The following is a 19,948-nucleotide window of genomic DNA, read 5'->3' as shown; positions in this document are numbered from 1 at the left end:
AAGAGGAAGATCTAGAATATGAACCTAGTGCTTAGGATTTTTTTCTCAATTACTTCACAGTCTTAGAAAATGCTACTAGTCAGTGGTAACAGGCATAAACATAGACCCAGATTTTCCAATTCAGAGTTCACAGTAGGACCTATCACATACCTCACAACTCCTTGATTTTTTGTTAATCAAGAAAGTTACTATGGAGGAAATATCTGAAACCATGAGCCAAAATAACCTTTCCCTCCTCTAAGTTGTTCTTCTTGGATATTATGGTCACAGAAATGCAAAGCTAACAGAGGTGATATTTTAAAAACCTGCTAAGAGTTAAATTAAAGAAAAATTTTAAAAATAACTTTTGTCAATGAGTCACCTGATTGAATCTGTAATTTCATTTATCCCTTCCATTATTAACTAAAATTATTATAACTACATAAATATACAATGCCAACAAGTATATATCATACTAGACAGTATATTTGGTATTAGAAAAAATCTCATAGAAATTTTATTCAAAACATACTATATTCAGATACCAATTTCCAAATTTTATAGATTCCTAAAATGCTAAAACTGAGGTAGTAATTTTAAGTACCAATTTTCTGGACATAATTCATTTTAACATTAGTTAAACATCAGAAGTTTGGAATTTTAATTTTCATTTTTCTGAATGCCTCTATAAATCTCTAATATCAGTAGAAGTGAACTGGTTTGATGTGCATCTAGTTTTCTAGTTAAAATCATTTTTCCAAACTTTAGACAATAGATAAAAAGTTCATCCTAATTTCTTTCTCCCTTTCCTACAATTCATTAATTAAATTTGAGAGGCAATGAGAATCTAGTTGGTCTATTAAATATAATGAAGATATAATTTCTTTAAAATTCTATTGAATACTAAAATGCTTTACAAAATAAAACTTTTAATGGTTGTATCTGTGCAGACAAATTAAAAAACCATCATCAGATTAAAACCACAAGCCAAACTATTATTTCTATGTTATTTTACTGAAGCCATACTGTTACAGGATTACAATATTGCTACTAGGACAAACTTACAGAATCAGAATCTGCCTCTTACAGAATCAGACTCTGTCCTTCATTGCAAAAGCAAACAAAAGCATGTAAAGCACCATCACAGTCATCATTCTGCAGATGTTGGAATAGCAAAAAGCAATGAAAATACAGGACAGGAGGACGGGAGGAAAGCAGCTGGCCTCCTGATTCTACTGTAGGATATCGTTTATGCAATTTAATCTTTTCCACTACAATACCTCCCTATCACATGTTCATGTTCAAATGGAGGTATGGATCTAACCAATAATGGCAGACTACAGAGTTGATATTTTAAAAAATAACTTATAAGTTACAGGAAAAACAATTTTTAAAAAATTTTATATTTTAGTCTGCTTTCCTAACCTTTGCTTAATTTGGTTGAAATATAGATTCATATTTCTTTAAAGGTCAAAAATCAATCACTGTTTTATCAAACAATCACAACATAAAATTATTAGCATGTGTTATATGTCAACCTAAACTACTCATGTCAGAAGTCTGAATTATAATTATATTTTTCACTTTATATTTTTTTAATGAATTTTCTGGTTGTTCATATTTTTCTTATCTTTATAACAGCTTTGGCAGTCAGGTAAATTTAAGTAAAACTCACACTGACCTAGGAAATACAGGACTTTCTAAAACAGCTGCTCCTTACTGGCTAGCATTTAAAAAAAAATGATAATGGAAAACTTTAATATGTAGTTCCTCTAGGGATACATTTATTTATTATCTGATATTGAAAGTAAAGTTATATCAAAAGTACAAAGTATAATTGGAATGAAATAGGATGATAAATTCTTTTCTAAAGTTCTTGATTCAATGAACATGCATTTAGTGCCATCCTAATCTATGTTTAACTCTCTTCATTAGGTACTACTTATGGAAAGTCCTAAGTGTGGCCACATGGTGAATCTTACTCCGTTTCTGATGAATTCTGTACAGTGGAGAGGATATCTTTGAAGCTCTTATACAGGCCTTCAAATAAACAGACTGCTTTAGGAAGGAGTAACAAAAGCTCATTGAAACCAAGTGAAAGTTCTCAAAGTAAAAGTGTTTCTCTTCTCTCTCTCCTTCTCTCTGTCTTTTCTCTTTCTCATGTCCAGAATACTGACTAATAAATATATCACTTTAACTTGTTTTGTTTTGAAATAAAACATGTATTAGCTCACATACATATCATGTGGCCTTTCATTTACTGCATCCTGTGAAAGTATGCTCTGGTTTAATGAAGAGACAATAGGTCCTTAAAGGAAGATAGGGAGCAATTCAAGTGAACCTTGTCCATCAAGTAAGGATTTATTCAGGTTATAAAGATTATACCTTGCACAGGTCACGTAAGCCTAATGCAGTTTTGAATTTGGTAAGAAAAGAAATTATATCCAAGAATTTATTGCAACAACTCACAACCTCAAATTATTTCTATTTTCTTATTCCCATGAGCTTTCCATAGAATTAACCTGTCAGAAAGCAGGGAGGAAATAACACTGATTTATTACTGAAAGCAAAGTAAGACTTAAGCTTCAGACATATTATAGGAAAGGGTCTAATGCAAAGAAAATTTTGTGTTTAAGTTGACCAAAACAGTAAGTCATTAACTAAAACTCTAGTGTAGGCACATGTTTAATTCAGTCTTTTAGCTAACTAGTCCCTTAAGATTATAAAATCTTACTGTAAACCTATATAAGCTGATCATTTAAATGATACATGGGAATTGTTAGTTGACTCAAGATAGGAGACCCCAGAGAACATAAAGAAGCACCAGACAATCAGTAATTTACAAAGGAGTCATAAAAGAGAAACCCAGGACCAAAGTTTATGGCAAAAATATCAGGGAAAAAAATCCTTAGCTTTGTTTCCTTGTAAATATTTATTTAAATAACAGGCCTGCTTCCAATCTATAAGATCAGAGAGCATTTCAGGGGAAAGAATTGATTAAGGGAGACAGCCTTTTCATAACAGGGTCTCCTTGCTACACTTCCATGAGTAAGTTCTATTTTTATATCATCTATTTTATATACTTTCAAAGCATTCTAATAACCTACTGGGATTGCAACAAATTTGACATATGGTTTTGTAAACTTTCATTATTATAGCCAAATTGTTGAATAAAAACATTGCTTGTTACAAAATCATTTATCTTTAGGTTTGTGCATCACAATAAAAATTCTGAGTATCAGAAAGCACCAAAGATTAAAGTTATATTTGGTGGTAGGGCAGCTAGAACCCCATGCACCTATTACATACCTCAGTAGCAAACTGCTGGAGTCCACCAATATTAATTGGTCCTTCTTCAGTGGCATACAAGTTGCATCCTCCTACACAAAGATCCGAAGTAGGACATACCATTCCACAAGTAAGACCAAGTGGGTTGTCAGAAAATATCATCTTGGCAGCTCCATAATAATTCTGCAAAATAAAATAAAATAAAAGTTATTATGTAACAATGTACCTTAAATATCAAACATGACAAACATCTCCTCTGTTAGGTAACTGGATTGAAGATCAAGATGTCAAGATGTAGGTAAAATGTATATTATAATATTATTTACCATCAGGAGCCATAAATGAACAACTAACAGAGTGCCTGAAATATAGCAATATCGATTACATAGTCTATTGATAAAACCATAATAAATTTTAAAATAATGAAATTTTAAAAATAAACATCTGTAAAACATTTTACTCATAAGCTATTTAACTATATCTTGCCCTTAATTCTTATTTTCACTTTTAATAAATTTAAGTCAGGTAGTATTGCTTGAATAAGCTTAAAATCTAACTTTTAAAACAACAATGTATAAAAAGATCCTCATCCATGTAACTATATTAAAAACAGAGCTCTCTCTCCCTTCCCATTGCATGGCTTGTCTAGGGAAACTTACTGTATTTGATGACACTCTGTGCTGATTAACAACCTTTAGAATCTTCCCATTAATCAAAGACGCAAATGAAGCATATTTTACATGGACTCCTAGACTTCCACAAGTTCATCTTTTCATCATGCCTTTCCTCACATTTTACTATTATAGAATAGCTTAGAATACTTCTCACATATTAATAATATTTAGAACCTAATTTGTTCAAAAATTCGACAACCACATTATTATATCCTGAATAAAGAACATATAATGAACTGAATATCTGGGAGTATTTTTCCTCTAATCATAAGCAAACATTGGGCCTGACCCATACAAAAATTATAAAGTACTTTTTAAAAAAAAAAGGAAAAGTTTGAGAAACTATAATAGGACTATAATAGTCAAGAGGAACCTAAGGCACATAAAAAATAATGTAATGAGATATCTTAGAAATGATACTGAAGAACATCAGGTAAAAAATTCAGGAAATTTGAATGAGCCAGGAATTTTAGTTAATATTGTTTCATCGACTGTAATAAATGTACCACACTAATTTAAGAGGTTAATAATGAAGATTATTGCAGGTGTATAGGGGAACTCTCTGTACCACTGATAAAATTTTTCTGTAAATCATAAACTATTACAAAAATTATTTTAAGAAAACAGTGGGTAGAGTGTATTTAACATGGTGGTATCAATACAAATTACTTTTCACTGATTTTAAGATAATTTTAAAGATCTTTGAGAATATACACATTACTTCTATGAAGAAACAAATGAAAACTCTCAAACACAAACACAAATACTTGGTAATAAACACTAACATTGATGATAATAATAAAAACATCAATATGTTCACTATTTGTTGACTTAGTATTTTTCAGCATTTAGGAAGACCTTTATTTCATCTTATCCCCAACCATCTCTCTTTATATAAGCTATGGAGTACTTAAATGAAACTTCATAGATGCAAAAAAAAAAAAACCCACAGATATTTGATAATCTAAAGATAACAATAAGGAGATATGGGTTATAAATAAAGTTAAAAGAAAGAGATTCAAACTAAATTTGATACATATTTAAGAAAAGATACAATGGAAAAAATATGAAAATATCATTGGAATGCTGGAATCTATTTAAAATAATAGAACTGTCATTCTGAACTAAATATTCTGTTAGTGCATTTTCATGGCATTGGATTAGGCAATGGTTTCTTAGATATAACATCAAAAAACAGCAACAAAATTGAATTTTACCTAAATTAAAAACTTTTGTATTTAGTGGTTTGTGTTTTTTGGTGGTGCTGGGGATAAAACCCAGGGCTTTGTGCATGATATGAAAATACTCTACCAACTGAGCTATTTCCCCAACCCCCCAAAACTTTTGTATTTAAAAGGGCACTTTCAAGCAAGTGAAAACAGGATCTACAAAATAGGACAAAATATTAACAAATCATATATAATATAATAATGGATTTTTATATAGAACATGCTAACATTCACAGCTCAATAATAAAAAGAAAAGTAATCTTGGGCTGGGGCTGTTCCTCAGTGGTTGAGTGCTTGCCTAGCACATACAAGGTGCTGGGTTCAATCCTCAGAACCACATAAAAATAAATAAATAAAATTAAGGTATTGTGTCTAACTACTAAAAAAAAAAAACCTATTACAAAAAAGAAAAGTAATCTAATTGAAAATGGGCAAGGGATCAGGGAATATTTTTCTAAACTAGATATCTGGCCAATAAGCACAAGAAAAGATGCTCATAGTCATTAGCCATCAAAGAAATGTAAATCAAAGCCAAAATGAAATAACTCTTCTCACCCATTTGGATGGCTATTATTAAAAAGGTGAACAATAAAAACTTTTGGCAGTGATAGGAATAGAGGGAAATTGGAATCCTTATATGTTGCTGATGTGAAGGAAACATAATTTAGGAATGATACATGCTTTAATGAATTAATGATATGTAACATGGATGAATCTTGAAAAGATTATGCTAAGTGAAAGGAGTTATTCATAACAGAGCACATTTTATGGGATTCCATTTTTATAAATTGTTCAATAGAAAAAAGTATAGCAAAGAAAGCAGATTAGTGGTTTCCTAAGACTTGGGAGTCTAACAGAAAATGGAGAAAGACTGATAATAGTTTAGGGTCTCTTTTTGAAATGATAAAAAATATTCTCAGATTGACTGTAATAATTGTTACAATTCTGCAAAAATACTTGACTTCACCAAAATTAAACTAATTTACATAAACAAATATAGGATATGTGGCTTTTATGTCAATTTGTTATATTTTCTAAAGTGCATTTGAGGTAACAGGAATTATTTAGACAATTTAATACATATATATTTGGTTAAGATTGCTAGATTATATACAAAAAATGGACAATGACACATAACTTCAGAGGAATTTTTTCTTCTGAACAAAAATAATTGCATCTGTACTGGATATAAATCTATGAGTTAACAAGTAAATTTGCAGTCTGAACTTTCAGGTAATATTACATAGCAGAGTCAGCCAATTGTTCTTTTTCCTGGAAAATTAAGTAGTACTTTGGTGTCCCTTGTATTCAAACAATTATTTAGTATGATAAAAGGATAGAGTTATCTCCTTGGCCTAATTGATGATTTTGGATTATTTTACTCAATAATGGCCAAGAAGAACAATTACTAATTTTTAAAATTAATCAGTCTGCTCCTAAGCAGACAACCTAGGTGCTGCCTAAGCCAATTAATCATATCACTTAGTAACTGCAACTGTGCAGTTAATCACTGCTAGTGACAATCCTAGTTTTTGGTCAGTGTTCTTTCCTTCTCTTACTTGACATTTTAGGAATTCTGACAGGATTGATTAACATAAAAATCATATTGCCTAATTAGAAGTACCCTTGTAATACACACACAAAATTAAATAGATAGATAGATATATTAGAAATAATATAATCCAATTAAACACCTAAGCATCTTTCCATAAGAACACTGATTGTTTCATGAGTCTTGATTTCAGTTTCAAAATTACACATAAAATGATAATACTAGAAGAAAAAGAGATATATATTGCATAAATGCAACAAATAAAATATTTAAAGTTATAACTTATGGTTCATGATTTGCTATAGCTGTCAAACTACTAAAGTCTAAGATACCACTACATGTCATCAGCTATGAAATTGCCCAATAATTCTTCAACATTCTCATGAAGACAAATGGAGCCCTTGCACCAAAACAAAATTTGCAGGAAGATTTTATATTTTAAAAGATAATAATGATTTATAGGATTTTCTTTTAAGTCAAATGCATAATGGACATTAAACAAGATAAAAAGCAAATATCTGCTCTCTGGTTTGGCGATGTTTCAGCATCACAGAAGGAACCCTTCAGATTACGGTATTCAGCATCAGCTTAAAATGGATGATAATCAAAATCACTCCGGGTGGAATAGGGCTAAAAAGATGAGACAGAATAACATCTGAATTGGTAGGAGTAAATATTCAAGAAAATTCCAAGAAGGAATTGCTGTAATCATTTGGTGATGTGGTTAGAAACATTCATTTACACAGGCAAAAATGAATAGAAGATTAGAAAACTGTGCTTATACCAAATTATGGTGAATACTGACCACCAAGCTAAGGGTTTTTAATTGAAGATTTTTTAAAAAAGGGTTCTAGTATTAAGGGATTAAATAGGATATTACTAAAGAGAGAATGTGAAGAGTCTCACGCTGAAAGGGACTGGAAAGAGAAAGTATGTAGGGAAGATAGCACAAGGGTGTCTAGAAAAAGGGAAGTATCAGCATGAATCACAGAAAACAGAAGCATGGGTTTGAAACTGGGTTGGGCCAACAATCAACAAGAATTCAGAGGTCACCTTGGCAATGCACTCTCTCAGATAACTGAAGATATGTAGGCAACTCCATTGTTTAGAGATCTGGGTACTCAAAGTTGAAGACATTCAGAAACCTTTTAGAAGGGAAAGGCCTCCTCAACTCTTCCCATAGAGAACAAGATCAATATCAATTCTCTCTCATAGCAAGTGGTACAATTTCTTGAGTCCTCCTTCTACACAAGAGGCTTACTTCTATTCTGTGAGCTCTTCAACCTTTTTAAAAGTAAAGGCTAGGAAATTTAAATCGACAAGGGTACTTTATAGACACCCCAGTAGTCTCCTTCTAGAAAATACACAGCACTTCAACTGGTTTCTTCATGCCATTCAATCAGTCACAAGCATTTGAGTGTTCCATTGTGGGAAGAAAAATGTACAGGGCTATGTTAACAGGGATACAAGGTAAATATCTGATCTTTAGGGCATAGAGTCACTTTAGGTAAAAAATGTGAAACTTTCATGTCTTCTTTTAATACAAATATAAAAAAAGAAAGGTGATTTTTGAAATGGTAGTTGTTTACAAATCAACACAAAAGTATAGGCATTGAATATTTACAAGCCCATTACTTTAGTCATATTTGGCAGGTACTGAATTTTTGATGGGTCCTTAATATTCGTAAAGCATGTTTTTGGCATAACACATGCAATTTAGGTGAGTTAATTTTAAAATAACTTTTATTTGCTTTTTATTTCAAAATTATAGCTTGAAACTACATTAGTGTCATTCCTCTACAATTTAATGATTTTTAAAGTCATTATCAGAAACGAAAACCTCAGGAGCCAGCTCCCCTGTCATATGGTATAACCAATTTAACAAATAGTCCTATCATATTCAGGCCTTCATATCACTACAAGATTATCAATACAGCTGGTGGATTTATTTTAAAGTGTACTTCCTTCTTCCAGGGACAGTTTTCACAGATGGAAGCACCCTTCCAAGATAAACTCCAATCTGTTGCATTTAAAAAATATACGGGCTAAACTTCAGTAAGTTTGCATGTGTGAGAAGGGAGAATTAACATTACTTATATTTCTGGCTTGAGCTATCTAATGATGAGCATACTGGTGTACATTAATGAAATATAAAAATGTCTTTAGCAGCACACACAGAAAACAGAGGCACAGAGAGCACTCTCACTCTCAAGCTGTCACCACTCGCAATGTACAACCCATGAGAATTCAGATATCTGGCAAAGGTGACTGGAGATACAACATGAAGAGAATACACAGAAATGTCTGCCCTCATAATACTCACAATCACATCGAAACAAATGAGAACAGAGGAATAGGCTTGGCTAGTTTTATTCTCAAAAAATCCTGTTTTTATATCTTACATATACTAAATTTTAGTACATTTTAAACAATATAATTAGATTTTTACAGCTATGAATTTAGTTTAACTGATCTCAATTAAACCAAAATGTGTAAGAAAACTACTATATAACTATGATAGAAAATATTTTTTTCCTTGCTCTGGAAAAAACCACACACACGCACATACACTTACATTGTATGTACACTACACGCACAGGCTTTGGAGTTACATACTCCTATATTTGAGTCTTGCATCAGGCATAATAAAACAATATGATGGGTGAAAGGAAAGGTGAGATCTATAAGCCTCAGTTTTACCAGTTGAGAAATGCAGATTCAAATGCCTTCTTCATTAGTCATAATTACATTATGTCTTTCTTTGAAACTGGTACAATGATGCTGATTTTATTATGTAGCACAGCAAATTTAATGGACATAAGTCACTACTCTAACCTCCCCCTTAGAAGTCCTCTCCCTAAAAAGGGATTTCTTCAAATGTTAATCCTATAATTTTAAGACTTTAAGGGAGCTTATGTTAGGAATTATTCAGAATAAGAAAGGCAGTAATGTAAATAATAGCAAAAAGTACAGAGAAAAATGGAATAATTAACTTATTAGGCTATAAAAAAGAAATGATTTGAAAGTCTTAAAATTGGGATATAATACTTTATAATATATAAATATTACTTCTACTTCTATTTTCCCATTCCCCTTCTCTATGTAATGGACTTGAGAAGTTACAATATTCCCCAAGAGTTACTCAAAACAAGCTAGTGTATGTGTGTAGATATACTCAATCATTAATTATCAAATATGTTAGATATAATTTGACAAGCACTACATATGCATAAAAAATCAGTATTGTCTCCAAATTCATCCTTTTCAGACTTCATTACCATTACTCAAAGAATAACAACAAAAAACATTATCAATATTTGAGACATTTTCAAATTAGAAGAATAATGCCTGAATGTTCTTCATCTGTATGACAGCCTTCTGATCAATGTGTTTATATATTCATGATGGTCTTCCATTTTTCTGATGTGTATTTTATTAATGTCTTTATTTTATTAAGGTCAGAGATCATGTATAATTTATGATGCTTGCCTGTACATATGAAGGACAGATACTAGAAACAGTACTGATGACCATGTACTCAATAATCTACTAGTATAAGATGGAAAGAGTATAATATGTCTCATAGTTTTTGAATGACCTATTAAAGCCAATAATTTAAACCTAAGTTGTGAAAATGTAAAAGCACATTTCATCCAGAGAAAATAATAAAAATAAAATTCAATAGCTTTTATAAAAACTTTAAAGAGATTATAAGGTTTTAATTCCCAATGGGTTAAAAAGAAACATGAATATGGAAATAAGAGGTTACAAGATTAGTTTATTTAATGTATGACAGGATCTTTGTGATTTACCTTAGCTCATGATTTAATTAATTGACAACAAGGAGACAGGGTGGTTTTCTGCATCTAAAGACCAATTCAAACATATAAACGAAGATGTCAGAGTTAATGATCATTAGAACTAAGGAAAAAATTGTGTTTAGAATTCTATAAATATCACTTATAAATGCTTCACAACTTACAAGCAATGGAGAATGTCTTGAGAAATTATTGAAAGGTGAAGTGAGATTAACATTGCCAATTCCTCATTCATCTTACATTAAAAATGTTGAGGCTGGGTTGGTGGCACACATCTGTAATCCTACCAGCTCGGAGGCCAAGGCAGGAAGATGGTGAGTTCAAAGCCATTCTCAGCAATTTAGTGAGGCACTAAGCAACCCAGTAAGACCCTATCTCTAATAAAATACAAAAGAGGGCTAGGGCTAGGGATGTGGCTCAGTGGTCAAATGCCCCTGAGTTCAATCTGCTGTACGGCCCCCCTCAAAATAAAAAGTATTTCTCTATTATATTCAAAGATTAATTTTTCACTGGGGTTATTTTTCATTTCAACCAATTAAATAGTATATCTTCATAAAGAACCAGAATTATGGCTCAAATATGATTCTTTTTGCTTGAACAGATACACACACAAACACATACTACATATTAATAGTGCATTTGATTTCCAAGGTTTTGAAGTAGGAGTTGAGTATCTAAATATATTATTATATTTTGTGTATGTCTACCTCTTAATTGATATTATACAAAAGAATAAAGCTGCCCACAGATTCTACTAACTATTCTTCAAATAAGTGAGAATAATTTAATTTTAAATACACTGGTTGTAATGTTTGATAACAAAGAGAAAAACTGTAGTTTGGTGTCATTGTTGGTTTTCTTGGTCTGTTTAAAAATTGTTATAAAAATAAAGATTCAGATTAATTAAAACACTTTGTCCTCAATAACAAATACATGTAATAGCAAAATTATACACTAAAGGTAAAAATTGCTCAAATATTCTCACCTCAAACATTTAAAAAAGTAAACTCATTTATTAATGAATATAATACATATACAGAATACACAAATATATACATATATACATATCTACGCCATGTATACACACACACATACATACATACACATACATACAATGATAATTAATGGATAGAAATACATTCCAGAAAAACTCTCCTTTCCAAATATACATGTAAAGATTTTTTAATAATCACATATACACTTGGTTACTTGGTTATTTATGCCATTATTGACTGTAATTTCACACCATGATTTTTTTGTGATAAAAAACAGCATATTTCTTGAGGGTTTGCTCTTTATTGCTAAGAATATGAGAATTTTCTTAATTAACAGAATGTTGTGATGTATACTGCATGGTGTTATTATATTACACAGATACAAATAGATATTGCAATAAAGTATCTTCTCAAAGTCCATTAGTTTAAATCTATTGCTACTTTCAAAAATATAATTAGTATTGATTGTAATAATTTAGTTAAAATTCTTTAATTTACCAAATTGGTTTTCAAAATACTCAATTCAAGTTTCTTTAACATGAAGTCCACTGCGTTATACTTTAGGTTCTAATGTTAGGCCTAACACTCCAGATATTAGTAGTATTTTTAGAGTTTTGTTGATAAAAAAATATATTATTTATCCCTTTATATTTTAAAATTAATTTGCAAGCATATATACGTTATTCATGTAGATCGTGTAACCAGCAAAAGCACACTGGATAAGAATTCTGGAATATCCACTTACACATTCAAGCAGCTATATAATCTGGGATAATTAGCCTTGCTGGATTTCAAATTTCTTTTACATACAGTGAGATGATTAGCTAGATTAAAAATCTTTTGGTCTAGATTCTATTACATTGATATTTACTTATTAATATTGAAAAAATATCTAATGTGTTTATATGTATATAAAGGTGGACATATGTATTTATACAGATTATTCTTGGTCATGAGATACTAAAGAAAAAGTTACAATTTCAATTTAATTTACATATGTACATATTATACATCATTAGTCTATTTTCAAAATAATTAAAATAATTACAAAGGAAGGGAAATTGCATGTAAATGGAAGGAGACCCTCAGGGGTATACAAAATTACATGCAAGAGGAAGTGAGGGGAAAGGAGGGAAAATATAAGGGGGAGAAATGAATTACAGTAGAGGGGGTAGAGAGAGAAGAGGGGAGGGGAGGGGGGAGGGGGGATAGTAGAGGATAGGAAAGGCACAGAATACAACAGACTCCAGAATGGCAATATGTAAATCAATGGTTGTGCAACTGAAGTGATTCTGCAATCTGTATATGGGGTAAAAATGGGAGCTCATATCCCACTTGAATCAAAGTGTGAAATATGATATATCAAGAACTATGTAATGTTTTGAACAACCTACAATAAAAATTAATTAAAAAAAATAATAATTACAAAGGTATATCCATAAACAATATAGTATTACTTCTTTCATATAAAATTGACTTAAGACATACAAAGAAAATACTTTCTCACTTATGTGGACATTACTTTCCAACTCCATATTGCTTACATTTTGAAATTTACAATTAACTAAGATTTGCTAAGCCTTTTCAGGTTCAAACAACCACATATGGCAACTGAAACAAATTTGAAGAAAAGCAGTGACCATTATATCAACTATGATTAAAAGTAAACATGTAACCTCCTAAAATATCAAAGACATATATTACCAAACAAAACAAGATAGATTTTTCATAAGCATGAATGATTCAATAGACAATGTTACACCAATCTATCTTGTTCAGCACATTAATTAAGACATGACATTTTGAAAATAATATCCAAGGCCATTATCTCTCACACTAGTAAATTTAGTATTGTACAATTTACCACATTCAATAAGAAGAAGTTATATATTAAAATTAAAGACTGGATTCTAGAAATTCAGTTAATAATTGCATCAACTGATTAATTAGGCAAGATGCATTTACATTTGCATTAGTAATTTGAAATTAGTATTGTATTATGGTCTGAACATAGTGCTCAATAATAATTATAGAGTTTCAGTTTATAAAGCTAGTTTTTTACATGTAGATAAAAGCTACACTATTATGAAAATATACATAATATTGATGATGGTTATAGCCAATAATAAAATAAATTACATAGCATAGTAATTAAAACAGCTTGGTCCTCTTTCATACACATGGACAGAACAAGAGAATTGGAAAGATACTCAAATAATTATGTAAGTAAGTACATAAGTGGCATAAGTAGATTAGTGTGGAAATGTATTAAAAAGTTTTATATATTAACAAATGTTCATAGCAACCTTTAAACTTTTTAAACTATCAGCCATTTTGGAAAAAATAACTGGATCTTTCTCTCTTCATAACATAGTAAAAACTTAATGTAGGGTCTACCATATATTACTTTGAAACCTCTCTGCTTAATTTTATTTTACCATTTAATTTAAACATTATTTTTATTATAAAATATATATGTTCACTGTAAGAAGTAAAAAAATATTGGTATTCATGAGGAAAATATAACTTCACTTCTCCCTACCCCAAAATGAATCAACCAGGAAACAAAACTTAAATTGTGATATCATCATTAATTATACAGATATTGTTTTTTTCCCTAAAAATTGCATCATACTATTCATATTACTATGCAACTTGTCTTTTTCAACATAACAGGAAATCCCTTCTAATAAAAAAAATACAATACAGTTTTAAGAACAGCCTCATAACATTCCTTAATATAAACGTAGCCTAATATATTCACCTCATACTGGAATTATTGTCAGTTTTTTTGCTACTTCAAATGAGGATACAATTGCTTCAGGTAACATCTTTGTACATATGCCCATTTATGTAGCAGTGTTTCTATTTCTTTAGGCAGAATACATAATAAAACCATTGTTGATAAGTCTATTTTTTCATAATTTCATAATTTCAAGCATATATTCATTTTAAGAGAGTTTTGTTTCATTCCTGCTAAACAGCATAGGATGTCATTCAATTTTTTATCTTAAACTATTTGATGAGAGAAAACTGATGTCTTGTTATGTTTATATATTAGGTGGTCCCCAAAAAGTCACGTGTGAGACAATGCAAGAAGGTTTATAGGTGGAAATTGGGTTATGAGAGCGTTAACCTAACCAGTTATTTAATACATTGGGAGGCAAGTCATTGGGGGGGGGCATGCCTTTGTTATATATTTTGTGAACTGAGCTTGGTCTCTCTTTGCCTCTGTGTCGTGATATTCTGACCACTTTCCTCTGCCACATTCTTCGGCCATGATATTCTGCCTCACCTCAGGTCCCAAGGAGTGAAGTCAGCCACCTATAGAATAAGACCTCTGAAACTGTAAGCCCCAAATAAACTTTTCATCCTTAAATTTATTCTTCTAGATCTTTTGGTCATAGCAGCAAAAAAGCTGACTAAAACATATTTCATCCTTTGATTTACATTTTTTGTCTAATATGGATGTAGGACAGCCTTCATATGGTTATTAAGCACTTACATCTTCTACAATCTTATAATGTTTGCTCATAGTTATCTTAAATGTATCATACAAGTTTTCAGTGACTCTGATTAAAAGGGATGACCATACTTGGTCTAAAGCAAGCATGGAAAATAATTCTTCAGATGGTTTCAAGTCTGGTTTTCATTTTAAAATACTTTTTAAAACTTATCTAATAAAGCTTGCTCTCTTACATGATTTAAAGTTTCTAATATTTAAAATCTTTAACATAAATACTTTATGTTTATATGTCTATAGTTGGGTAGTATAGACAAACTGCTGTGTACTTAGGATGATGACCTGATTATCAAGTTTTTAAAAGTCAAAATTATTAGAGTAACTTACTTAAACACCATTCATTTCCACTAAACTCACATATACATTCTCTTCATTATACATTATGTACTCATATTTACTTCATTTCATTTATAGACTTTCACCTCTCCCAGATCTGTGTACTCTGTACCAACACTACAGTGTTTGTATTATATTAGCCTTCTCTTGAGTATCAATATTTGATATGGGAAATCTTTGTTTTGTTTTTGTGTTTTGTTTTTTGCTTTTTGCTTTTTTAAAAATTTCTTTCTTCCATTAACCTTTCCAATCACTATATTTTGTAGAAACTTCCACATTCTATGCTTGTAAAAACTGAGGTAGACTACTCTATTATTCTTTAGTATTTTTGTACTTTTCCATTGAGAACCTGTTATTTGTTAATTTTTAAAATTAAAATTATAAGTACAGTATTTAAAAAAAAAAAAAATCTCGAATGAGCCCTTAAGTAGGCATGTCCAAGGACTGAAGATGACAAGGCAGTAGCAAGTAAGCCAGAGAAACAACTAAAATCATCTCAATGATATTTGCGAAAGCTGGTGAACACAAGCTTCCATTCTCAGGGCCTCTTAAAATCCAAAGTTGTAAAGTCACCCAGAGTTTGAGTCCAATATAAAACTTCACCATAAAGTCAGGACTGCATAAACCTCCATCACCAAAAAGATAAAATAAACAAATTCCCTATTACCTGAATTTGTAAAGAAACCTTCCTGTCTTAAAATTGGAAATGAGCAAAGAGGGGAAAAACATCTTCACAAATTTATAATAATCCAGTCCTCTATTATATTTTTGGTTTAATTCCCAAATCTGGCTGATTAATACAACAGCAAGCAAGTAATTTAGTTTATATGGTTTCAGGAAATTTATAGTAAAGCTACTGCCTGACAGAAGCAAATACCAGTCTTGTCTAAAGAAATACACATTTGTCACAGTTCTTAAAGAATTTAACAGAGAGTTTCAAATAAGATGAGTAAACAACAACAAAACAACAAAAAATGTTAAAGATACAAAAGCAGAATGATGAATGTAGCCAGGAACAACATAGGCTGTATAAGGAGCCTCATGGGAACTCTTGGTGGTGAAATCATATAGTCTAAACACAAGTAATTTTATGTATTTTGAAAAGTGGTAGTTTGAAAAAACAAAAGGCCAGATTAAAAATAAATATAAGAAAGAACAATTTAAATACAAAATACAGCAGACTCTCAAAACTCAGTGGACCATTAACAACATTATAAACCATTGAAGAATTATTATAGCTCAAAATAAAAATGAAGGAAGTGATCTAGATGAATGATTGACAGATAAACTAAGTCACAAAGAAAAAAGTAATATTTAAATTTATATCTAATAAGATTTCCATAAAGATCAAAGTGGGAAGGAATGAGAAATTTTCCCCCAAAAGATGAAAGACATCAACCCACATATTCAATAATCCATAAAACTAACTAGGATAAATAAAATGAAATTTTGATTTAGATAAATCATTGTAACACTGTTGATCACCAAAAGCAAAAAGATTTTTAAAATAAATTTCTTCAAAAATACTGCCCTTAAATGAGCAGAGATTAGACTTCTGTTCACCTTCCAAGCACAGCAAAGGATGACAGAAGACATTGGAAGAATAATTTTCTTCCATGAGATGAAAGAATAACTGCTAACTGAATTCTATAGATTAAGTTATTTTCAAATTTAAGGAAAAACAGTTTCATAACAAAAACTGGAGCAGTTTGGTAACAACACACCCTCTCTTAAGAAAAAAATTAAGTATTCTAAGCAAATACAAATGGCTTCCACATGAAAATTCCAAGATTGAAACCAACAAAACATAAAAATTAGAAAAAATGTGAATAATAATAAACAATAAAGCTAATCCCCATTGACTAAATAAAACATAAATGCTCTCCTCAAGTTGCAAAAGGAATAGAATTAATGTGCACAAAACATTATCCTTTGAAATGTAAAAAAGAATTCCAAGTATGTGATGCCAGAGACCCACTTCCAGATTAAAACCCTAAATGACATAAATTCCTAACATACTAAATACCTGACAGCTCATCTGTAATGAAAATTGGCACACAAATTTAGAGCCACTTATTTAAACCATAGGGTTCATTAGATTCTTCAGATTACAAGCTATGTACCCTGGAAGAATCTAACAGTTTTTTAAAAAGTTTTGTTCTTAAGCTCCCTCTCTTAGTATATAGGTAGGTAGACTTCTGTCAGTCCTCTTGAAATGGATAGAGATGCTCTACATTTTAGAGATACATATGAGAGAAGTGGCCTTGTGTACCAAAGGAAACTTGAAATCTTATAACTACTTTTTGTTTCATATGTCTAAAATATTTATATTTTAGAAGATTTCTGGGTGATGAACTATGAACTTTCTAATATATTATCATCTGCTCTTAAGTTTCTGATATAAATTCAAAAAAGTTCAATCAGTTTACACAATAGATTATGTCTTCAGACATTTATTTCCAGGCACTGAGGAGACAACCAAAGTTTATTGAGCAAGAAAGTCATTTAATTATAGCTATCCTTTTACACAATTCTGGAAGTGGTCAACATTTTGTTTGGTAAGAGTATAAACCACTTAACCACTGAAATTCAAGAGTAAATCTAAAAGAATGTACCATATCTTTCAAAATAAATTTTTTTTCTGCTTTCTCACACTCGTGTGATACATAGATCACATATGCACACACATTTTTATGAAGATCACTTTTTTAAAGAAATACTTATTATTATCAGTACTATTTCTAAATCAGTTCCACTGGTGAGATTTTGTTGTCCTGGTTTCCATTTACTTTCATTAAGAATCTATTAGAACAAAGAGCTTTTTATTTTACATTGAATTAAAATGCATTTAAGTTGGATTTTCTCTAAAATGTACTAGTAAATTTATGTCTATATAAGAGTCACACAAATCTGAGTACACATTAGTGGAAAAACCAATGTTTTCTAATTGAATATAATAGTTTTTCTAAACAAAAAGAACTTATCACTAGTGTTAAATAAAGGACCATGAAAATCAAGAATGCTTAAAAACAGACATTTTTTCCCCACTACATATATAGATTGACCTCATGTATTCATATATAAAATAGTGTTTCTTAAAAGGAAAACTATCAAGAAATATAGCCCAGTATTCACAGTTTGATGAATCTGAAGCATGTACTTCCAATTGAGAGATACAATTACAAACAACAGTCTGCACAAAAGACACAGAGAAAAACTGACTGAGGAGGCACAATAGAATTGAGTGTACCTTTCGAAACTGGAGCTGTAATCCAGTTTGTAAGAAAATAAAGAAAGGAAGTATTGGCCTAAACTCCACTGAATCACAGAAGCCTAACACAATACAACACAAGTGACATCCTTTTCTCAAAGAGGAGCAAGGCTCATTGAGTCAGGCGATTCAATTACCCTCTCACCCTGAAAAGAACACCCCCTGTGCTGAGGTCCACTGGCAGAGCAGTGTGGGACAGCCTCCACTGTACACAGCCAGTAAATACCCAAAAAGCTGCAGGCTTCAAAGAACAAGAATCTTTGACCTTTTATGATTGCTCTGGTGTTTCTCCAACAAAACAGTACTTACAATAGTTTCTTAAATGCCTGACAAAAGATTATATTTTCAATTAAATATCTTCAAATCTCTTATATTCATATGGAAATCTGTTTAAATAAATACCTAAGCACAATGCTTCATTAGGTAGTAAAGAATGTGGACAAATTAATGAAATGAAAAGAAGTTTTCCTAAAATAGACATGGTTCTGATCTTGTTTAAACATTTCAAAAACTCTTCAAAGAATATCATTATTCCCTCTTTGTTACTTGTCCTATAAGTTTGTATAGATCTTGAATAAGTAAAGCAAATAATTCGTCATAAGGTAACTGATTTTTCAAATATCTAGGGAAAAATTGGTTAGCACGAACTTCAAAGATCCGCCATAATTCTCACATCACCAGGTCTGATATCAGGACAGTTAACTTGGAAACATTTTTAGTCAAAACATTTTAGGCCTCAAAATTTGGATATTTTTCTTCACTCCTTTTCTAATAAGATGGTTATAGAGTAAGATTTCATATATATTTCACAAAAAATGATTTGTTTTCATACATAAGACAAGTCTGTGATGATGAATATTTGGGACACCTGAAGTTTATAAAAGAGATCTCATCCCAGAATGCATATTCTAAATTATAAACCAAAAATAGAAAACTTATGATTTCCTGCTATTTATAGGACTAAGTCTGATATGTTGAGCAGGTTGCTCAAATATTTTACAATATAATCCTATCCAATTGTCTTGTCTCTTTCCCACCATTCTTTCTCATGTAATCTAGGCCCTGTTCTACCAATTCCGATTTATTACATTTCCTCAAACCAGTTAGGAATTCATTTACAACCTAGCATTTCCTCATGCTAAATACTTTTCCTGGGTTGCATGGATTGCATCACCAATCACCTTGAATTATAAGAAGTAATTTAGTGTTGTTGTTGTTTTTTAATGTGTGTGTTCACTTTTATGAACTTCTAAAAGAGTCACAGGAAGGACTCCTTGTTACTC

The 19,948-nt window shown here is 30.8% G+C and overlaps 1 protein-coding gene across 1 annotated transcript in view; it reads right to left on the bottom strand.

Moving 5' to 3' along the window:
• The window catches only part of Dpyd (dihydropyrimidine dehydrogenase), a 798,303-nt gene that overhangs the window by 601,344 nt on the left and 177,011 nt on the right, over positions 1–19,948 (bottom strand). The window contains exon 5 of the mRNA XM_076863439.1: positions 3,289–3,450. Coding sequence (XP_076719554.1) covers positions 3,289–3,450 — 162 coding nt within the window. The remainder of the gene's footprint in view (positions 1–3,288; positions 3,451–19,948) is intronic.

The sequence above is a fragment of the Callospermophilus lateralis genome, chromosome 7, assembly GCF_048772815.1.
Source record: "Callospermophilus lateralis isolate mCalLat2 chromosome 7, mCalLat2.hap1, whole genome shotgun sequence".
Lineage (NCBI taxonomy): Eukaryota > Metazoa > Chordata > Mammalia > Rodentia > Sciuridae > Callospermophilus > Callospermophilus lateralis.
This window is presented reverse-complemented; position numbering and strand designations above follow the sequence as displayed.